Source organism: Microcebus murinus, unplaced genomic scaffold, assembly GCF_040939455.1.
Source record: "Microcebus murinus isolate Inina unplaced genomic scaffold, M.murinus_Inina_mat1.0 scaf001_hap2_Mmur4.0, whole genome shotgun sequence".
In the NCBI taxonomy this organism is placed as follows: domain Eukaryota; kingdom Metazoa; phylum Chordata; class Mammalia; order Primates; family Cheirogaleidae; genus Microcebus; species Microcebus murinus.
The window spans coordinates 3498261-3523188 of NW_027438947.1; the positions used below are offsets into that span (position 1 = coordinate 3498261).

At 40.2% G+C, this 24928-nt stretch overlaps 1 protein-coding gene across 1 annotated transcript in view; it reads right to left on the bottom strand.

Moving 5' to 3' along the window:
• Nucleotides 1-298: 298 nt before the first annotated feature.
• Nucleotides 299-24928, bottom strand: part of KLF8 (KLF transcription factor 8) — a 301584-nt gene continuing 276954 nt past the window's right edge. Inside the window, exon 8 of the mRNA XM_020284954.2 lies at nt 299-2609. Within this exon, the coding sequence (XP_020140543.1) occupies nt 2428-2609 (182 nt within the window). The 3' untranslated portion in view covers nt 299-2427. The remainder of the gene's footprint in view (nt 2610-24928) is intronic.

Sequence of the window (24928 nt, forward strand, 5' to 3'; positions counted from 1 at the left end):
GCTGTGGAAACAGCCCAAGTGCCCATCAATCCAAGAATGGATTAATAAAATGTGGTATATGTATACCATGGAGTACTATTCAGCTCTAAGAAACAATGGTGATATAGCACATCTTATATTTTCCTGGTTAGAGCTGGAACCCATACTACTAAGTGAAGTATCCCAAGAATGGAAAAACAAGCACCAGACATATTCTCCAGCAAACTGTTATTAACTGAGTAGCACCTAAGTGGACACATAGGTACTACAGTAATAGGGTATTGGGCAGGTGGGATGGGGGAGGGGGGCGGGTATATACATACATAATGAGTGAGATGTGCACCATCTGGGGGATGGTCATGATGGAGACTCAGACTTTTGGGGGCAGGGGGGAAATGGGCATTTATTGAAACCTTAAAATCTGTACCCCCATAATATGCCAAAATAAAAAAAAAAAAAAAAAAAAAAAAACCACAAGTGTCTTCCAAGAAGGGTAGAGTCAGTGAAAAGAAGCCTCCTGAGCTTTGCAGATCTTTGGGTGTGAGGAGTAGATAAGCCTTGAAGTTGAGCCACAGTTGGAAGTAGGGACCATGGAGATGAGTCATTCCACCAGCAAAGTAAAAAGAATAATGGTTAACTGGGACAGAAAGGCAGAGAAGGAAGATGGGCCCAGCAGAATGGTGTCCTGTGGCCAGCACAGTCAGCAAAAGAAGTCTTGCTAAGCTGTCTCTTTACTCTAATGCAACATCAGCTGCCTAGGAAGATCCCATTTTCAATATAGTTTGTTAACTCCACAAAGGCCTAGAAGGCGAGATGTTCGTAAGGATCACAGACAGGGCTGCGTGTTTAGTACGATCATGTATGCCATGGAAAGCACAAATATTAAGCGGGACTAAGAGTGTAACAGAGGTAAAGGTCAGAAAAAAGGCAAGGAAATGTTTTACAAGTTGTCTCTCTAAAACCCCTACCCATTTGGGGAATTAAAACCTGTATTCCTGCCCACGGCCAGTAATCAAAGGGGCAGAAAAAATGTTATTTGCTATTTCTTTTCTAGTATCTTAAACCACAGGAGATAGCTCAACAAAGTCACCCAGATAAGGGACACAAGATCACCAGGGTTGTGTAGCCCAACCACCGAAAACCCTTCTTTTAAACTTCCTGTATTTCTGCTCAGTCAGGATGATGGTCTTTTGGGATGCTGGTCTGCCGCTCTCCTCATTTGCTGACAAATTAATAAACTTCTCTTTCCTTTTCCTCAAAAAAAAAAATATATCCAACTGCTTTTTATGTGTCAGTTTTCAGGTATAGCCTCTTATATTCAATTTGAAAAATAGGAATGAATGCAAATAATGTCATAGAATGAACAAAATTCCTTCCTTCCAATCCTTTGCTTCTGTATAACATGGCCCCAATGCGTGAATTCTCATCATGCAATATATTCAACTGTTACGTTATGTAAACAAAAGAATAAATAATACAGTGCAGCCCCTCAAGACATTATCTCAACAGGCTGCCATTTGAGTGAGGTTTGTAATTTAAAGCACTTTTGATATCCTATCCAAGTGAAAGTCTCCTTCTATTTGTTCTCAGGATTGTCCCAGGTCTGCTTGTTCCCGTCACTCCCAAACATACTCCTAGAACACTTTTCTCCCTACTGACATGTCTATGTGTCCTTTGAGTATTTGTTCAAATTTAACCTATCAAACAATATAATGGTGCAGCAAAATCTTTAACCGTGAAGGAGGAAGAGGAAGAAGAGAAGGGCAAGGATGAGAAGGCCCCTTCATTTCTTTCACGGACTTAAGAAGCAGAAACACCAGCACTGTCTGAAAACCAAACTTTAAGAAAAAATAGGATTGGATTTATAAAACCTTTGAGCTTGGTATGGAACTCAGCTTATTTACTGACAATGTGCCCTATACTCAGGATTCAAATCCCTGTAACTCTTACCGATAAACTACATTGTTATGCCCCTGTCATCTAGGAGCTTTTGAACAAAAGTCATTTTAGGACACTATCAACCACTTTTTAGTAGTGATTAAAAATACATATGGGTAAGACTTCCAAGAAACAAGAGAAAACAATAGGAAAGAAAAAAAGCAGTGTATGTTTGTTTACAACCTTGAGTTTGATTCTTGTTCTGTTACTAAAGGAAAAAATGTCCTATTTCAGAGAAGAGGGGATGAGGGCAACCATGGATGCCCCACTAGAATTCAACCCATGTGGAGGTTGAAAAAACTGGAGTGTGGGGAGTGGAGAGGTGAAGGAATATTAAGAGCCCCATGGGAGACAAACTATCTTTTCCTCCAGTCTCCTCCACCTGGCTCAGAGGGCTGCCTCAACTCCATCCCAGAAACACATTGAAGCCAAATAGAAAAAAATAGTCTTGACCTCAGCACACACACAGGAAAGAGAACAGCACAGCTTCTCTAGTGTGGCCTATGTTGTTCACATGCTGTCATGGCGCCGGCGGTGCAGGGACAGGTGGTCAGAGCGAGAAAAGCTGCGGTTGCAGTCTCTACACCGGAAGGGCTTAATGCCCGTGTGCTTGCGAAAATGGCGGGTGAGCTCATCTGAGCGAGCGAATTTCCAGGAGCAGCCATCCCAGGTGCATTTATAAGGCTTCTCTCCTGAAAAAGGAATATGACAAAACAAAGAGAATTAGAGAGGAGATGCTTAGACACTAGAGAAAGAACAGAATAAGTAACTTTTATCAAGATTTTAATAAAAAATGAGGCAATCACTTTGAAGACATGCTCTCATTCACATTTTTAATTACTGAATTGACAAATATTGTATATATTTTTAGTATACAACATGATTTGAAATATGTGTATATTGTGGAATGGCTAATTTGAGCTAATTAGCATACTTATTACTTCATATACTTACTTTTTGTGGTGTGAACACTTAAAATCTACTCTTAGCAATTTTCAAGAATACAATACATATTCTATAAATAATTTTACAGAAATCCAAAAGTAAGGCTGAGATGGTAAAGTGGAAAACACATAGGTTCTGGTTCAAACATGCCTTTGTTTGATCCAGGCTCTATTACATACAAGCTGTGTATCTTAAATAATCACTTCTCCCTGACTATGTCCCTGTTTTCTCATCTCTAAAGGAAGATAAAAATGTATCACAGAATTATTCAAAACATTTTCTTTTAAAATGATCTCTTGTAAGCAATAAAAATGGGATCTAAACCCTTCGTCTTTAACACTTTCCACTGTGTTGGTTCCAGGTGTGTAACCACACCTTCCCCTCTAATACCTCCCACCAAATAGTCTAAAGTAGAGCCATACACACAGAATAAATGTGTAATTCAATGGAAAGGGCCCTCAGCTAAGGCTGTAGACCTTTTTCTGTGTAAGCTCAGAAGCTCAAGGGCATAGAATCACATGGGAAGGGGTGTCAGGTCAAGCTTTTTCAAACAGTTCCATGCTCAGAATCTTCAGGTTGCATCTGAGTTATATATGGGATATGTATGCTTAGGATAGCAAGCTAAATGGAAAAAAGCAGTATAAAATACATTAACACAGTATGATCCCATTATGATGTATAGAATACATATTTCACATACTACACATTTGTGTACTCAGAATAAAGGCAATATCAGTACACTTAAATGTAAATTATCAGAGAAATCATTAACAGTGACTGATTATCTGGAAAGTACAGATAAGGGATGTTAGGAAGAGGATTGTTTTTGCTTTACACGTATTTTTACTGTTTGAATGCTTTAAAATTCATGATGTATCTTATAATAAAATTTTAAAAAAGAAAGAAGCTCTATAAGCAAAAATAAATATCAACTGTGAGTAAGTGTGGGTACTAGGATTAGGGTAATGTTTGCTTTCTTTTTAATATAGAATTTCTCTATTTCCCATCTTCTGCAATGAGAATGTATTATTTTATAGTCAGAAAACAAGCAATAATGCAGACACAAAATGCACTGGTATTCTAAAGGTCTCTTTTACTCTGGCTCTATTTCCCCTTTCCTGCTTATAAGTTATCTAGGGCATTCAATTTTATGCTGTTCTAAATTCTGGTGGCAAGCTGGTTTGCATATATTGTTTTTCAACTTACTACATGCCCCCCACCAACACTCCTACATGTTTGTTAATTAACTGTACAGCATTCAGATAATGGAAAACAGGATAGAATCCAGTCTGAATCACAGCTTTGGACCATATTCAGTCAACCATTTTTAAGATTAAAGATGTAAATTACTGATCATTTCAATATTCAGAAATTGCTACATTAGCTGCTAAGAATGAGATAAAGTTGGATGTATGGAGACCAAAAATAGCTGATGAAATGTTATTGAAGGAGCTCAGGAAATTGCACTCCAAAATGACTCTTTGGTATAAAGAGTATTTTGAATTAAAGGTTCTTAGATATTAACAGGCCCTTGGAAAAGGCTCACCCTCTATCTGCATAAACCAGACTGACCTGATCAAAAGATCAAGGGGGCAATTGACTTCCCTTCTTCTCCCTGTTATCTCAACAACTTGCAGGAAATAAGACCAAGAATGCAACCAGACCTGGCTCAAATTATTTGAAACATAATACCTATCTCTCAGGTTAATTACAATTCAATATCTTTCTCCCATCCATTTGTCCTCCCTAACACCATTTGTCACCCCTAAACAGTGTTACCTTCACTCCTCATTTTCCCTCCCTTTGAAAAAGATAGGTATAAAAATCTCTGAAATTCATTGGGATATTGGGTAACCACTTTGTGATTCTACCCATGTACATGGTAAATAAAACTTTCTCTTATTAATGTGTCTTAATTATGAGTTGATCTTTCAGCAAACTTGTTTTCCATCACCACTACATTATCAAATGAAAAGAGAAAGCTACTGAACAACTAAACACACACACACACACACACACACACACACACATACACACACACACACACATACACACACACACACATGCACACACTGTGTAGGATCACATTTATGTTTTCTATCCCTTCTCTCTCTCTCTCTCTCTCTCTCTCTCTCTCTCACACACACACACACACACACACACACCAAACAAAGAGAAAAGATCTAGAAGGCTGCAGAGTAAATTATTAAGTGGGAAGGAGCATGATATTTCAGAGGGTGTTGAGAGTGTGTAAATAGAATTTTCACTTTTTGTTATATATAATTCTATATATATCCATATATCCATACCTAACAACTGCAACATTGTTATCTATACATTTTGTTGTGATCTCTCAAGAATTTGTCCCAAGATTTCTTATCTTCACTATACCCAAATGAAGGAAATTTGACAATTTGTGGTAATTAGGGCTCATTGCTAGAACACACAAATTATTGTACAGGAATTCAGCAACAAGCCCATTTTCCTATTTGAAAAGCAGTTACCTTGTATTATCATTGACCAAGTTTTTGTTTGTGCCAATAAATGTCATATGACACAACTCATGACTCTCACCAACTTATCATTTAAATTGAAGAACAAAACATAGCATACATACAAAAAAAGTCATAATATAAAGTATACATATTAACTATATGACAAAGATAATAAGTCTGATATAAGTTCCAAGGCTAGATAATAATCTCTGAGCTAGTGTGATAATATTGAAGTGGAGGCATGTGTAGGTTTTAGATGGATGGAGTAGAAGGCAAAAAAGGTAGGGGCAAGGTCTAATAAGGCAGTGCAATGACTCACACATAGGATTAGCTATCCTGGAGTACAAGGCATCTTTACAGGAGTATTATGAGATGATCCCAATTATAAAAGCCAGACTAAAAACTTTGAATTGTAAAAAAGCAGAGAATTTGAACTTAAGCATGAAAGGCAGTAATATAGTAAAGGGGGGAGGGGCGTTGGGAGTAGTCTGTTCTAGGTGCAGGCAATAATGGGGAGGCATTGAAAATAGAAAATTTTAAAATAATGAAAAAACAGTGTAAGAGTTAGTCTGTTTTTAATATCAAAATGTGCTTATTTTTTGACATTTTGGTTACATTGTATATCTTTGTCTCTCCCTAAAAAAGAAAAAAAACTTTTTATCAGGTGGTGGGCAGGTGGGAGGGGGGAGGAGGAGAAGGATATATACTTACATAATATGTGTGGTGCGCACCACCAGGGGATTGGACACGCTTCAATCTCTGGCACACTGGGAGGAGAGAGGGGGCAGGGGCAATATCTGTAACCCTAACAATGTTTGTACCCCCATAATATGATGAAATAAAAGGAAGAATAAAAAAAGAATAATTAATACCTACATGTACTATGTACTTAGTGTGAATCAGCTCCTAATGCTAAGTGAATATGTGCAACAGTGTAAGAGGCCAAACCTCAGTAACCCTGGAGTTTTCAGGACCCTAACTCTCAACACCTCTGTAGCTTCCAGGGGAAACCTGATGAGAGACCTAAGCAATGAAAACAAAGCTTGGTTCCTGGTCATTTCACTCAGTGTTTGAAATGGAATAAAAACAATGAAAGAACAAAAACATGTGCTAATTTTAAATCATGTCAATGATAAAACACTCCTCTCTGCCAGGACAGACGGCTCTCACCACACTCTGCCTCTGAGTACACCACTTCACAAAAGCAATGGGGTATGTGCTTTTTTGAGTTAAAAAGAATGAAGACTTTTAAACTCAAAAGTGATTTGGGGTGGTGGAGAAAGATGGTGGATGAGAAACACCCCCAGACAGAGTATCTCTGCAAAAAAGACAGATTCTAGAAGAAATTAGAAGAAAGAAGCAAGCAGAGGAGCATACATCAGACGAGGGTTGGAAAGAGGGGTACTTGAGACTACAGGAGATTCCATGGCAAGAGGTTATGAAGGAGAACTGGAAGAAGAGACATCCCGAGAATCCTGAAGACCAGCATCAAGGGTAGGTGGATTGATTACCTTTCCTCTTCCATGCAACTCGGACTGCTGGCAGGCTCCCCAGTTGGTGGAGAGAGCTGCGAAAACCAGCCCAGAGACGGACACAGCCAGTGAGCAGTAAGCCTTTAGCATATACAGCACCAGGCACCCAACTCCCTTGGGGCACCTCCGTGTACACTGACCCAAGCTGCGTGGCAGGTGCCATATTGCTTCATTCTCCCCTCCCCCTTCCCTATACACAGCTGCCGAGAGAGACAATATAGCCACCAGCCAGAGGCATCTCCAGGGAATGGGACCCTCCCTTTTGGGGCCCTTCAGCTGACTGAGGGGTACTCAGAGGCAAGATCCCTACCTGACAGCCCTCCCAGGTGCTGCTGGCCAGTGATTCCAGGAGAACAGGGATGGCTCTGAAGCTGAGAGACATTGACCCAGATTTGGCTCCCCGTGGGTGAATTAGCACTCCTCTCCCTGGTGGGGTCAGGGATTGAATCCTGGGGCCCAGAGGTCAGACCTGGGGACCAGATCCCGGGCACTCAGATCTCTCATTGCCCAGGGCACAGAAGGGATATTCCTGAATGAGTGTACAAAGGTATGTGTGCCTTCAGGGCCATATCAGTGTGCTTGAGGGCAACCCTCCTGCCAAGGGGGGACCGTGTGCCCAGTGAGGCAGTGATTCTGTGTAGGGAATCTCTACACCTGCATCACAGCCAGGAGAGATCCAGTGGCATGAGGTCTGACCAGCTGGCAGAGGCCCAGGAGAAGCTGTGGAGTTGGGGAGGGTGGAAAGGAGTGAGGCCTGTTCCAGAATGCAGGTCTCAGTCAGCCCCACCCCCTCACATAAACTTTCTGACTGAGTAGGGCCATTCCAGCCCCTCCCTGACAGCTTTTCCCGGAAGCAGAGAACAGAATGTTGACCCCTGCTAACAGCATTTGTGGTGCTTGAGGGCAGGCTTACCCAACCCAGCTCCACCCAGACTGACTCCTAGATGAGCCTTCACTGAAGTGGAGAACAAGGACACACCTGGAAGTCCCAGGGCCCCACCTACCACCTGAGGCTCTAGAGTGCCTCTCCAGAGGAACAAGAGCTGGTTACAGGATCCAAAAACAGCAGTGTAGCCTGCTCCTCCCAGCAAGCGCCATCTACTGACAGGGAAGATATTCTGCACACACTTTTATGGCATCTACTGACTCATCATACAGGCTGTGGTCGAATCTCACATACAAACACCATCTACTGGCTCAGAAATTAACAGGGCGAGTCATTATCCAAATGAAAACCTAAAGGTAAGAAGAAACAACTAATACAGATGGGAAGAAATCAGCAAAAGAATTCTGGAAATATGAAGACTCAAACGGAAAGCACACCTTCAAAGAAGAACACCAGCCCCTTAGAAATGGATATCAATCAAAATCAGACCACTAAAATGACACAAGAAGAATTTCGAGCACGGATCAAAAGAAAATTCAACAACTTACAAGGAAAAATGGATAAACAACACAAAGAAAACACAAAAAGATTCCAGAAGCTGGAACAAAAAATCACTAAAGAAATTGAAATGATAATAATAAAAATATCAAACCAAACTCCTGGAAATGAAGAATCAATTTAGGGAACTACAAAACACAATGGAAAGCCCCAAGAACAGGGTAGATCAAACAGAAGAAAGAATCTCAGAAATTGAAGATAACACCTTCCAATTGAATAAATCAGTCACAGAGATACAACAGAAAAACAAGAGAAAAGAGCAAAGCCTACCAGAGATGTGGGATTATGTGAAGAAACCTAATATGAGGGATGTAGGGTTGCCAAAAGGGGAAGAAGAAAACACTGAAGGGTTGGATAAGTTGTTTTAAGACACAATAGAGGAAAATTTCCCAGGCCTTGCTAAAAATCTCAATATACAAGTTCAAGAAGCTCAAAGGACCCCTGGGTAATTCAATGCAAACAGGAAGATGTCACGACATGCAGTCAACAGACTGACCAAAATATCAACTAAAGAGGCCTTTCTACGAGCTGTAAGATGAAAGAAGCAAGTAACATACAAAGGAAAGCCAATAAAAATGATACCAGAATTCTCTACTGAAATTTTAAAAGCAAGGAGAAACTTGGACCCCATTCTCACTCTTCTGAAACAGAATACTGCCAAGCCAAGAATCTTATTTCCTGCAAAACTAAGTTTTGTATACAAAGGAGAAATCAAGACATTCTTAGATAAGCAAAGACTGAGGGAATTCAACAAGACAAGACCAGCACTACAAGAAGTACTCAAAAGAGTGTTATCCACGGATCAGCAAAATAAACACTCAGGAATGTAAATCTTCACAAAACCTAAAGATCAAAGCCCAGATACCACAAAGGCTCAAGAAAGAAAACAAAGCAACAATGTTTAACATAGCAGAATGAACAGAAATCTGCCCCACCTCTCAGTTCTCTCAATAAATGTGAATGGCTTGAACTTTCCACTCAAGAGACACATGCTGGACAAATGGACAGAATAATACAATCAAGGATCTTCTGCCTTCAGAAAACACATCTAACCTGCAAGGATGTAGTTAGACTAAGGTAAAGGGGTGGTGAACAATATTTCAAGCAAATGGAAGCCAAAAGAAAGCTGGCGTGGTGGTACTAATTACTGATTACAGATAACTTAGCTATTAAAGAAACAAAAGTAATAAAAAACAAAGAAGGTCACTATATAATGATGAAAGGTGCAGTTCAACAAGAAGACATAACAATTCTAAATATATATGCAGCAAACCTTGGCTCACACAGATTCATAAAGCAAACTCTACTTGATCTAAACAAATGGATAAACAACACCACCATAATAGTTGGATACTTTAACACCCCACTGACAGCGCAGGACTGAACCTCCAAACAGAAAACCAAGAAAGAAATAGTGGACTTAAACAGAACACTAGAACAAATGGGCCTGACTGACATTTTCAGGACATTCTACTCCAAAATCACTGAATATACATTGTTCTCATCAGCTCATGGTTTATTCTCTATGATTGACCATATCCTAGCACACAAAGCAAGACTCTAACAAGTTAAAAAAATAGAAATGATACCATGTATGTTTTCAGATCACAATGGAATAAATGTAGAAATAAATCTTACCAGGAGCTCTCATTTCTACACCAAGTCATGGAAGCTAAAAAACCTTCTGATGAATGATCACTTCATAAATGAGGAAATCAAGATGGAAATCAAAAGATTCTTTGAACTAAATGACAAAGGAGTCACAAGTTATCAAAACCTTAGGGACACAGCTAAATCAGTCCTGAGAGGAAAGTTTATTTCCATAGATGCTTATATCCAAAAGTCCGAAACATCACAAATAGACAAACTAATGAATCGTCTCAAAGAGCTCGAAAAAGAAGAATAGATGAACCCCAGACCCAGCAGAAGAAGTGAAATCATTAAGATCATATCAGAACCAAATGATATTGACAACATGGAAGCTATACAGAAAATTAATAAAACAAAAAGTTGGTTCTTTGAAAAAATAAACAAAATTGACACACCTTTGGCTAGACTAATGAAAAGCAGAAAAAATAATCTCGAATAAGCTCCATCAGGAACAATAAAGGAGAAATTACAACGGATGTCACAGAGATACAAGATATAATGTATTAATACTACAAAACCTCTATGCACACAAACTGGAAAAGGTGGAGGAAATGGACAATTTCTTAGAAACACACAGCCTCCCTAGGCTCATCCAGAAAGAAATAGAACTCCTTAACAGACAAATATCAAGTACTGAAAATGAAGCAGCAATAAATAAACTTCCTAAAAAGAAAAGTCCCATCCCAGATGGTTTTACACCCAAATATTACCACACCTACAAAGAAGAACTCATGCCTATGCTGCAGAAATTATTCCACAACATCAAGAAGGATGGAATCATCCCCAACACATTTTATGAAGCAAACATAACCCTGATTCCAAAACCAAGAAAGGATGCAAAAAAAGAAAAAAAAAAGAAAACTACACACCAATATCCCTTATGAAAATAGATGTAAAAATTCTCAACAAAATCCTAGCCAATCGAATTCAGGTGCTTGTCAAGAAAACAATCCATCACAACCAAGTGGGCTTCAGCCCAGGAATGCAGGGATGGTTCAACATATGCAAATATATAAATGCAATTCACCATATAAACAGAAGCAACAACAAAGATCATACGATCCTCTCAATAGAAGCAGAAAAAGCATTCTACAAAATTCAACACTCTTTTATGATAAGAACGCTCAACACAAAAGGGATAATAGACAGGCCTTACTTAAAAATGATACAAGCCATATATGACAAAACCAGAGCCATTATCATACTGTATGGGGAAAAATTGAAAGCATTCCCACTTAGCACTGGAACAAGACAAGGTTGCTTACTAACTCCACTTCTATTAAACATAGTGCTGAAAGTCCTCGTTATAGCAATCAGACAATAGAGTGGTATTAAGGCCGTCCAAATGGGAGCAGAAGAGATCAAACTCTCACTCTTTGCTGATGACATGATATTATGCCTAGAAAACCCCAAGGATTCAACCAAGAGACTCCTTGAATTGATAAATGAATTTGGTAAAGTCTCACGATACAAAATCAATACACACAAACCAGAGGCATTCCTATATGCCAACAACAGTAAAAGTGAGAACCAAGTCAAAGACCCAATTCCCTTCTAAATAGTAACAAATAAAATAAAGTACCTAGGAATATATTTAACTAAGTAGGTAAAAGACCTGTACAGGGAGAACTATGAAACACTGAAGGAGGAAATAGCATAGGATGTAAACAGGTGGAAGAATATATCATGCTCATGGGTCGGCAGAATCAACAATGTTAAAATGCCTATACTACCCAAAGTGACCTACCAAATCAATGCAATATCTATCAAAATACCATCATCATTTTTCACAGATACAGAAAAATAATTTTTCCCTTCGTATGGAACCAGAGAAATTCCCCGTTTAGCAAAATCAATCCTAGGCAATAAAAATGGAATTGGAGGTATCAATTTACCAGACTTAAAACAAGGCTATAGTAACTAAAACACCTTGGATTGGCACAAAATCAGGGACATTGAACAGTGGAAGAGAACAGAGAACTTAGATATAAAACCATCTTTATAGCCAAGTAATCTTCAACAAAACCGACAATAACAGTCACAGGGGGAAAGAATCCTTATTCAATAAATGGTGCTGGGTAAACTGAATAGCCACATGTAGAAGATTGAAACAGTAAACACACCTTTCACTTCTCACAAAAATCAACTCACGCAGGGAAACAGACTTGAACATTAAGTGTGAAAATATTAGAATTCTAGAGGAAAATGTTGGAAATACTCTTCTAGACATTGGCCTAGGCAAAGAATTTATAAAGAAGACCCCAAAGACAATCACAGCAGCAACAAAAATAAATAAATGGAACCTTATCAAGTTAAAAAGTTTCTGCAGGAGAAAAAAATGGCAGAGTAAAGGTAACCCCCTGGATTTCTGCTCCCAGAAAAGGAGACATATATCTTGGTCTCCTATAGGAGACTGGATCTCCCTCCTACAAGGACAGCATTGAGAATCTGCAGAGGTTCAGCACGGGACTCTCATAAAAGGAAAAAATAAGGTGATCGGGAGATAAGATTGTGTTCTCTGGAGAGTGAAAAACAAACAATAGGGTGCATGGAGGGCACTGGCCCGCCAGGCCAGGGGGTGAAGTGGGAACAGACACACAGGAGAACTACTTGAATCCCCATTGACCTTCACACTCAGCCAACGAGGGACCTGTCTGAAATTGGTGCAAAATAGTAGCAAGAGAAGAGAGTGGTGGAGAGTGTGGTCATTAGTGGAAACTCCGTGGAGCCAAGTGTAAGGATGGCTCCAAGACGTGAGGAAAGTGAACTGAACTAACAGGGGAGGCAGACGGATGTCTGGCCTCTGATAATGAGTGGGGCCAGCCCTACAAAGATGTTCGCTAAGTTGGGGACTCTAAGCTGGAAGTGGCTCTGGCGAATAATACTGCACAGGGCGGGTCAGTAAGAGCAAGGTCTATGGCTGAACTGGCGGTCAGGAAGGCAGCATAGAGGAGGCAATGGGGTGTCCCAATGACCCATACCGCAATCCTGGCACCTGCCACCTCCTAAACCGTCAGCCCCAGTGTTGATACCCTGCGAGTGGGCAAGAGGTCGCCAATGAGGGGGTACACAGCCCAGCATTCATGGTGTGATATGGTGCAGAGGGCAGAGCCCCTCCCACACCCAAAAAAGTCTCCAGACAAATTCCACCCTTACACAATCTGCGATCGACTCGCCAGGCCTGGCTCAATCAAGAAACTACTGAGAGAACTAATGCTAAAGGGGTGTTACAGCCACTGGGGTGCCAAGGTGCAGGGCAGACTTGGGAGCTACTTCCTCTCACATGCCCACATCTCTTCTGCTGAAAGTGATAGGCTCCACACCTGGAGGCGGGGTAACACAAGAAAAGCCACTCTCCCCCTAATCCACTGGGCCTGTGTGCATTTGGAAAGCAGTCACTAGAAAAGACTTTGTTTCCCAGAACAGTTTAGGTCACCCAGTGGTTCAGAACATTGGAGCTGGATCTCTTTCCCCAGTCAGTGGCCAACAATCAGGGCCCAGGTCAAAGAACAAATGCCCCTGAAGTGGCCTCAATGGGCTCCACAAGTAAACCCTCCCATCAGGGGTAACTTCCAAGTGTGGTGGAAGAGCTCCTCTAAGTGTCTGATCAAGAAAGTACAGAAGAGAAGGCCCCTGGGCAACAATAGCTGATCCAGATGGGGACAGCTCAGTGAAAGAATTCTGGAACTTCGAAATATCAAACCAAAAACACTCCCCCTAACAGTTATACCAGCTCTCAAGAAATGGAGACTGAACAAATCCCAAACACTAAAATGACGGAAGAATTCCAAAATTGGATTGTAAGAAAGCTCAATGATATGCAAGAAAAACTGGTTAAACAACAAAAAGAAACCGGAAAGAAATTCAGGACTTGGGAAAATAATTCACTAAGGAAATTGAGATCTTAAGTAAAAATTAATCCAATCTCCTGGAAATGAAGAATTTATTCAGGGAAATACAAAACACAGTGGAAAGCTCAACCAGGAAGAAATAGAATTCCTGAACAGACCAATATCAAGAGTCGAAATAGAAACAGCAATTAAAAATCTTTCTAAAAAGGAAAGTCCCAGCCCAGGTGGTTCCTTTCTGGAATTTTACCACACTTACAAAGGAGAGCTGGTGCCTATCTTGAAGAAATGATTCAACAACATCGAGAAAAATGGAAATCTTGCCGAACCTTTTATGAAGCAAACATAACTCTGATACCAAAACCAGGAAAGGATGCAACAACAACAACAAAAACTACAGACCAATATCCCTGATGAATAAAGATGCAAAAATTCTCAACAAAATCCTAGCTACCTGAATCCAGATGCTTATCAAAAAAATAATCTATAACGACCAAATGAGCTTCACACTAGGGATGCAGGGATGGTTCAATATACATATATCTAAAAATGTAATTCACCATATAAACAAAAGCAAAAACAAAGACCAAATGATTCTTTTAATAGATGCAGAAAAAGCTTTTGATAAAATTCAACACGCTTTCTTGATAAGAACACTTAATAAAATAGGCATAGAAGGGACATACCTAAAAATGATACAAACCATATTCGACAGACCCATAGCCAAGATCATACTGAATGGGGAAAAATTGAAAGCATTCCCACTTAGAACTGGAACCAGCCAAGGCTTCCCACTATCTCCACTTCTATTCAACATAGTGCAGGAAGTCCTGGCTATAGCAATCAGACAGGAAAGTGGAATTAAAGGTATCCAAATTGGGGCAGAATACATCAAACTTTCACTGTTTGCTGATGATATGATATTATATTTATAAAATCCCAAGCATTCAACCAATAAACTCCTGTAAGTGATAAATGAATTTAGTAAAGTCTCAGGATACAAAATCAATACACACATATCAAAAGCATTCATTACGCCAACAATAAAATTGAGAACCAAATAAAAGACTCAATACCCTTCACAATAGCAACAAAGAATATAAAGTACCTAGGAATATATTTAACCAAAGAGGTAATAGACCTCTACAGGGAGATCTATGAAACACTGAGGAAGGAAGTAACATAGGATGTAAACAGATGGAAATCCATATCATGCTCGTAGGTCGGCAGACTCAACATTGTTAAAATGTCTATACTACCCAAACTGATCTATAGATTCAATGGAATACCTATTAAAATCCCAACACCATTCTTCACAGATATGGAAAAATAACTTTATGCTTCGTTTGGAACCAGAGAAGATGCCAAATATCAAAAGCAATTCTAGGCAATAAAAATAAAATGGGAGTTATTAATATGCCAGATATCAAACTATACTACAAAGCAGTAGTAATTAAATCAATTTGCTATTGGCACAAAAATAGGAATATTGACCAGTGGAACATATCTGAGAACCCTGATAGAAAACCATCTTCATATAGCTTCTAATCTTTGACAAAGCAGACAAAAACATACACTGGGGAAAAGAATCCCTTTTCAATAAAAGGTGCTAGGAAAACTGGACAGCCACGTGTAGAAAGCTGAAGCACAATCCACACCTTTCACCTCTCACAAAAATCAACTCACGCTGGGTAATAGACTTGAACCTTAGGTGTGAAACTATTAGAATTCTAGAGGAAAATTTTGGAAACACTCTCCTAGACATCAGCCTAGGCAAAGAATTTATGAAGAAGACCCCTAAGGCAATCACAGCAGCAACAAAAATAAATAAATGAGACAAGATCAAACTAAAAAGCTTCTCCACAGCCAAAGAAAGTCATGAAAGTAAACAGACAACCTACAGAATGGGAGAATATTTTTGCATCCTACACATCTGATAAGGGTTTGATAGCTAGAATCTACCAAGAACTAACCAAGCCGGGCGCGGTGGCTCACGCCTGTAATCCTAGCACTCTGGGAGGCTGAGGCGGGCGGATTGCTCAAGGTCAGAAGTTCGAAACCAGCCTGAGCAAGAGCAAGACCCCGTCTCTACTATAAATAGAAAGAAATTAATTGACCAACTAATATATATATATATATATATATATATATATATATATATATATATAAATAGCCGGGCATGGTGGCGCGTGCCTGTAGTCCCAGCTACTCGGGAGGCTGAGGCAGAAGGATTGCTTGAGCCCAGGAGTTTGAGGTTGCTGTGAGCTAGGCTGACGCCACGGCACTCACTCTAGCCTGGTCAACAAGCGAGACTCTGTCTCAAAAAAAAAAAAAAAAAAAAAAAAAGAACTAACCAAAATCAGCAAGGAAAAATCAAACAACCCTATCAAATATGGGCAAAGGACTTGAACAGAAACTTTTCTAAAGAAGACAGAAGAATGGCCAACAAACATGAAAAAACACTCAACATCTCTAATCATCAGGAAAATGCAAGTCAAAACTGCAATGAGATATCACTTATCCCCAGTGAGAATGGCCTTTATCAAAAACTCACCATCAAAATGGTACTAACTGATTAAATCTATGGTGCTCAAATGGTGATAGTGCCCACCAGGGTTTGGGGATGGGGGAGACACACATCTTAGTGTTGTGGCGAGCATTGTGTGTGGGGGAGGGAATATCTCTAACCCTTCCTAGGGAAAGGCAAAGATATACAGTGTAACCCAAAGGTCAAAAAAAAAAAGAAAAAAGAAGCAAACTTTTATCAGGTGGTGGGCAGATGGGAGGGGCGAGGAGGGGAAGAATTTATATTTACAAAATAGGTGCGATGCGCACCACCTGAGGGTAGGACACGCTCGATATTTTGGTAAGGCAGGGGGTGAGGGGAGGAATGGCAGGGGTAATATATGTAACCCTAACAATATTTGTACCCCCATAATATGATGAAATAAAAAAAACTCCACAAACAATAAATGTTGGTGTGGATGTGGAGAGATAGGAACACTCCTACACTGCAGGTGGGACTGCAAAGTAGTTCAACCTCTGTGGAAAGCAATATGGAGATACCTTAAAGCAATATAAGTGGATCTGCCATTCAATCCAGCAATTCCACTACTGGACATCTACCCTAAAGTTCAAAAGTCAATTTATGAAAAAGTCACCTTATGAAAAAGTCACCTGCACTCAAATGTTTATAGCAGCAGAATTCACAATGGCAAAGCTGTGGAAACTACCCAAGTGTCCATCAATATATGAGTGGATTAATAAAATGTGGTATATGTATACCCTGGAGTACTATTCAGCTTTAAGAAACAATGGTGATATAGCACCTCTTGTATTTTCCATGATAGAGCTGGAACCCATTCTACTAAGTGATGTATCTCAAGAATGGAAAAACAAGCACCGCATGTACTCACCAGCAAATTGGGATTAACAGACAAACACTTAATTGGACATATAGGAATAACATTTGTCAGGTGTGTGGTTGGGAGGGGGTAGGAAGGGATGGGTATATACAAACATAGTGAGTGAGATGTGTAACGTTTAGGGTATGGTCACGCTTGAAGCTCTGTCTCGCGCGGGAAGGGTGGGCATGGGAAATATATGTAACCTTAACATTTGTACCCCTATAATACGCTGAAATAAAAAAAAACGTGATTCGGTCAAAGTTGTATATTAAAATTATCTAGCTTTGTGTGTATAAGAGGGATTACAATAAATAGGCAGCAACTGGAGTAATCAATATATCTGGCACACAAAATAGTTGCTTCAATTAATTATTTATTAAATGGATGGCAAAATCAAGAATAAATATAAAGAATTCCCCGTAGGTACCTATCCTTTCTTATCACAAGCCCACAGCCAGTGTCATTCTGAGAGTACAAACTGCAAAGGTCTGCATCATCCCCTGGGGTAAAGGCCAGTGCTGCCATCTGTGGTCCAAGGAGGGAGAAGGGAGGCTAGGAAGTTTCGTATTCCACAAGGACAAATCCTACTGCTGCTGCTACTGTGGGGCCAGGTTGAAAGGAAACCATGAGTCCCACATCTACCTCTATACACTGCTCCCACTCAGAGTAGCTTAACGCTCTCCCCAGTGGTGAGCTCATAGTGCGACGACCACTGCCCACAAATGAGCACTCCTCCAGCAGCCTGATGACCACCCTGCCCCTGCCTATCACAGTCATCACATGAATGTATTATGAGAGAGCCTGAGGCCAAATATGCTGAATAGGTCCTATGCCCCAGTACTCAAGCATATAAGCTAGTGGCCTGAGAATCACCCAGCCCAGTCTATTATCATTGACACTTGAACATTCCTCTTAGTATATGAGGTTGAAACAACACAACCTACCAACCTATGACGGGTTGTATCTACCCACAAACACCACCAACAGGCCAGGTAACTACTCAATCTGTCACAGCCACAACCAACACCAGTACAGTCCACTTATAGTCCAGTGATTTGCTATACCACCAATGCTGCTATCACCTACATCACACCTATTGGCCAGGGATTCAAGAACCTGCCCACATGCCCAGTTCACCACTGCCACTACTGGCATCTAAGGAAACCCCATGGAAGCCCAAGAAATGGTCCATCTGGACCCATTAACCTCATTGCCAATGTATACTGCCCTAGGGCACAAAGACAGGCATTCTCAGCCAACTGCTTCCACCACTGGGGCCCAAAGACTGGCCCACCTGGCATCTAGTCCACAGCAAAACTTTAACAGAGCCACCACTAATAACTGCACATAAAGCCACTGAGGAAATAAGATATCACTGATGCTATTTAGAGCCAAATAAATTATATTGACATAAAGATTACACTAAAGCCAAAGTGGACTACCAAACCAACAGCAATATACATTTTCAGGAAAAAGTACTCCCCTGTGAAAGCAATTAAGAAAGAAAACAGAAAGATGTGACTGTTACACCAGATGCATAAGGACAAAAGAAACATGAAAACACAAGGAAATATGACTCCTCCAAATAAAAATAATAATTCTAGGCCGGGCGCTGTGGCTCACGCCTGTAATCCTAGCTCTTGGGAGGCCGAGGCGGGCGGATTGCTCAAGGTCAGGAGTTCAAAACCAGCCTGAGCAAGAGCGAGACCCCGTCTCTACTATAAAAACAGAAAGAAATTAATTGGCCAACTGATATATATATATATAAAAAATGAGCCGGGCATGATGGCGCATGCCTGTAGTCCCAGCTACTCGGGAGGCTGAGGCAGAAGGATCACTCGAGCCCAGGAGTTTGAGGTTGCTGTGAGCTAGGCTGACGCCACGGCACTCACTCTAGCCTGGACAACAAAGTGAGACTCTGTCTCAAAAAAAAAAAAAAAAAAAAAAAATAATAATTCTTCAGTAACAGACCTCAATCAAAAAGAACTTCACAAAATCCTGAATAAATAATTCAAAGTATTGATTTTAAAGAAGCTCCATGACACAGAGAATTATGAAAAATAACACAGAGAAATAAGAAAAATAATTAAGGATATGAATGAGAAATTTTCCAAAGAGATAGGCATTTTAAAATAGAACCAAACAGAAATTCTGGAAGTTAAAAATTCATTAAAGTAATACAGAATGCACTTGAAAGCTTCAACAATTGACTACATCAGGCAGAAGAAAGAATCTAAGATAGATCTTATGAAATAATCTAGTCATACAAAAATAAAGAAAAAAGAATACAAAGAAAGATGCAAATCCTTCACAACATTTGGGACAACATAAAGAGACCAATTATTTGAAATATCAATATACACAAGAATGAAGACAGAACAAAAAGTTTAGAAAAACTAACAAAATAATAGATGAAAACTTCTCAAGTCTAGCAAGAGATGTAGATGTCCAGATACAGGAAGTTCAGTGATTTTCAGGCAAATACAATTCAAAAGGTCATTTCCATGGCACATTATAATGAGATTTACTAAGATAAACAATCAATCCTAAAAACAGCAAGAGAAAATTGTCTAGTGACCCATAAAACAATCCCATCATAACAGCAGATTTCTCATCAGAAAAATTATAGTCCAGAAGAGAATGGGATGATATATTCAAAGTGCTGAGAGAAAGGGAAAAAGACAGCCACCCAAGAATACTATAGCCTGCAAAATTATCCTACAAAAATGAAAAGAAATAAAGTCTTTCCAAAACAAGTAAATATTGAGGGAAATCATTATAAACAGGGTGGACCTACAAGAAATGCTCAAGGGACTCCTAAACCTGGAAATGAAAGGATGACATTTACAACCATGAAAACATACAAAAATATAAAACTCATTGGTAAATCATACAAAAAAGAAAGAGAAAGAACTCAAATTATACTATTATAGAAATCCATGAAAGCATAATGACAAACAGTAAGAGAATAAGAAAGGAACAAAGAATATATAAAACAACCAGAAAACAATTAACAATATGACAAGAACAAAACCTCATATATCAATATTAACTTTAAATGTAAACTGATTAAATTCTTCACTTCAAAGATATAGATTGGCTGAATGGGGAAAATGATCCATCTATATGTTACTAACAAGGAATTCATTTTATCAGTAATGACACATTGACTAAAAGTAAAGGGATAGAAAAAATATTCCACGCAAATGGAAACCAAACATGAGCATGAGTAGCTATGTGTATATCAGAGAAAACATATGTATATCAGATGTATATACATATCAATGTAAAATGGTCATTAAGTAAAAAACAGTAAAAAAAGCAAATAACATCATTATATAAAATGAAAAGATGATTCTTTGAAAAGATGAACAAAATTGATAAACTGCTTAGCTATAATAACCAAGAAAAGAAGAGACACAATGTAAATAAAATCAAAAATGAATGAGGAGATATTGCAACTGATACAATAGAAATATGAAAGATCATAAGAGACTATTATGAAGAAACTATATGCTGACAAACCAGAAAACCTAAAAGAAATTCCTGGACACATACAAGCTAACAAGATTAAATCAGGAAGACATAGAAAACATGAACAAGCCAATAACAAGTAGCAAGATTGAATCTGTAATAAAAAGTCTCCCAACAAAGAAAAGCCTAAGACCAGATGGATTCACAACCAAATTTTACCTAATATACAAAGAGCTAATAGCAATTCTCCTGAAATTATTCCAAAAAATTAAATGGAGGGAATTCTCCCTAACTCATTCTATAAGGCTAACATTAACCTGATACCAAAACCAGAAAAGGACACAACAGAAAATTACAGGCCACTATCCTTGGTGAACACAGATGCAAAATTTCTCAACAAAATACTAGCAAACCAAATCCAACAGTACAACAAAAAGGTAATACAACATGATTAAGTGGGATTTATTGAGGGATGAATGGATGGCCCAACATATACAAAACAATAAACGTGATATATCACATCAACAGAATGAAGGACAGAAACCATATGATCATATCAAAAGACAAAGAAGCAGAAAAATATTCAACATCCCTTCATTATAGAAACTCCCAACAAACTAGGCATAGAAAGAACATACACCAAAAGAATAAAGGCCATGTGTGACTAACCCACAACTAAGATTAAAGTGAAAAGGGAAAAGTTGAAAGCCTTTACTCTGAGAAGTGGAGCAAGACAAGAATGCCCACTTTCACCACTCCTATTCAACATAGTACTGGAAGTCCTAGCCACAGCAATCAGGCAAGAGAAAGAAATAAAAGGAATCCAAATTGGAAAAGAAAAAACCAAACTGTCCTTCCTGCTGATGATATGATCCTGTATGTAGAAAAACCTATAGACTCCCCCAAAAAAGTCTCTTAGATTTGATAAATGAATTCAGTAAAGTTGAAAGATATAAAATCAAAGTATAAAAATCACTAGAATTTCTTTTTACCGATATTGATCTATCCAAGAAAGAAATGAAGAGGTAATCCCATTTAGAGCAACTACAAAAAAAGATACCTAGGAACAAATTTAAAAAAGGAGGTGAAAGATTTCTACAAGGTAAACTACAAAAGGCTGATAAAAGAAATTGAAGATGACATACACAAATAGAAAAGCATCCTGAAAAAGTGACAGGGGGGGGGATCAAGATGGCGGATGAGAAACACCGCCAGACGGAGTGTCTCTGCAGAAAAGACAGATTCTAGCAGAAATTAGAAAAAAAGAAGCAAGAAGACGAGCATACAGTGGATGAGGGATAGAAGGAAGGGTACCTGAGACTGCGGGAGACTCCACGGGAAGAGGCTGCAGAGGAGAACTGGAGGCTGAGACCACAGCAGCAGCCCGGAGACCAGCGGCAAGGGTAGGAAGATTTGCACTTTCCCCTACCCTGCATTTGGGACTGCTGATGGGCTCCCCAGCGGGTGGAGAGACCTGCTGAGACCAGCCCAGAGACAGCTGCTGCCAGCCAGTGGTGAGCCTGTAGCAGACGTGGCACCAGGCTTCCAACTCCCTCCCGGCACCTCCATGTGCACAGACCCCAGTCGTACGGCAGGCGCCATATTGCCTCCTCCTCCCCTCCGCCGACCCTACCCGCGGCTGCCCAGGGAGATAATACAGGCATCAGACGTAGGGACCACCAGGGAACAGGACCTTCCCTTTTGGGACCCTACAGCTGACTCAGGGGAACTCAGACTGTGAGCTCCCTACCCGCCAGCCCTCCTAGGTGCTGCTGGCACGGTGTTCCCAGGAGAACGGTGCCAACTCAGAGGCTGAGAGACATAGACCCAGCTTGGGCTCCCTGTGGGTGAATTGGGACCGGAACTCCTTTCCCTGGTGGGGATGCAGTTTGAACTCTGGGACCCAGAGGTCGGACCTGCAGACCAGATCCCGTGCACCGAGGGCTAGCATTGCCCGGGGCACAGAAGGGTTATACGTGAACAGCCTACTGAGGCGTGTGTGTCTTCAGGGGCAAATCGGATTCCTAGAGGGAAACCCTCCTCCAAAAGAGAGGCCGTATTCCCAGCCCAGGTGGCGGTCCTGCGCAGGGAACCTCCCTGCCGGCATCACAGTCTGGGGAGGCCTGGTGGCGTGTGGTCTGGCCTGCTGGCAGAGACCCAGGAGTAGCTGCGGAGTTGGGGAGGGTGGAAAGAAGCGAGGCCCGCTCCAGACTGCAGGTCTCAGACAGCCCCACCCCCACAAGCAGACTTTCTGGCTGAGTAGGACCATTCCAGACCCGCCCTGACAGCTTTTCCTGGAAGCAGAGAACAGAACTTGGACCCCTGCTAACGACAATGGTGGTGCCTGAGGGAAGGATTACCCAACCCAGCTCCACCCAGAACAAGAGCTGATAACAGGACACAAAATCAACACCATAGCCTCTTCTTCCAAGCAAGGGCCACCTACTGACAGGGACGGCATCCTGCCCAGCCTTTTCACGGCACCCACAGACTCAATACACAGGGAGTGATCGAATCTCACCCACAGACACCACCTTACGGCTCAGAAACTAAACAAGGTGTGTGAATACCCTAACAAAAAACTAAAGAAAAGAAAGAACAACTGATCGACATGGGAAGAAATCAGTGAAAGAACTCAGGAAATATGAAGAACCAAACGGAAAACACACCTCCAAAGAGGAGCACCAGCCCCCTAGAAAAGGACACCAACCCAAATCTGGAAACCAATATGACAGAAGAGGAATTTCATATGTGGATCATAAGAACACTCACTGAGCTGCAAGAACAACTCAATAACCAACACAAAGAAACCACAAAAAGCCTCCAGGATATGGAACAAAGGTTGACTAAAGAGATCGACACAGTGAAGAAAACTTGAACCGAAGTCCTGGAGATGAAGAATCAACTCAGGGAATTACAAAATACTGTGGAAAGTCTCAAGAATAGGTTAGATCAAACAGAAGAAAGAATCTCAGAGATTGAAGATAACTCCTTCCAATTAAATAAATCAGTCACAGAGATAGAGCAGAGAAACAAGAGAAAAGAACAAAGACTACAAGAGCTGTGGGATTATGTGAGAAAACCTAACGTAAGGGCCATAGGATTAGCAGAACGGGAAGAAGACAACACTCAAGGGCTGAACAAGCTTTTTGAAGATATAATAGAGGAAAATTTCCCAGGCCTTGCTCAAAATCTCAATATACAAGTTCAAGAAGCCCAGAGGACCCCTGGGAGATTCAATGCAAACAGGAATACGTCACGTGATGCTGTCATTAGACTGACAAAAATATCAACTAAAGAGGCCCTTCCAAGAGCTGTAAGAAGAAAAAAGCAAGTAACAAACAAGGGAAAGCCAATACGAATAAAACCAGACTTCTCTAATGAGAGTTTACAAGCAAGGAAAGACTGGGGCCCAATTCTCACTCTTCTGAAACAAAACAATGCCCAGCCTAGAATCTTTTTCCCTGCAAAACTAAGCTTCATATATGAAGGAGAAATAAAGACATTCTCACACAAGCAAAGTCTCAGAGAATTCACCAAAACAAGAGCAGCCCTACAAGAACTACTCAAAACAGTGTTATGCACAGAGCACCATAATGAAAACTCACGAATATAAAAACAACCAAAACCCAAAGATTAAAGGCCAGATAATACAATGGCTCAAGAGAGAAATCAAAGCAATAACATCCAACCCAACAGAATGAACAGTAATCTACCTTACCTATCAGTTCTCTCAATAAATGTGAATGGCTTAAACTCTCCATTCAAGACACATAGGCTGGCTGAATGGATAAGAAAATACAGGTCAAGTATATGCTGTCTTCAGGAAACACATCTAACCTGCAAGGATGCAAATAGACTAAAAGTAAAAGGGTGGAGATCAGTATTCCAGGCAAGTGGAAGCCAAAAGAAGGCTGGCGTGGCAGTTCTAATTTGAGACAATTTAGTTTTTAAACCAACAAAAGTAGTCAAAGACAAAGAGGGTCATTATATAATGGTGAAAGGCACACTTCAACAATAAGAGATAAAAATTTTAAATATATATGCACCCAAATTAGGTGCACCCAGTTTCATAAAGCAAACCTTACTGGATCTAAGCAAATGGACTAATAGCAACTCCATAATCGCCAGAGATTTCAACACCCCACTGATGGCACAAGACAGATCCTCCAAACAGATAATTAATAAAGAAATGATGAACTTAAACAAAACCCTG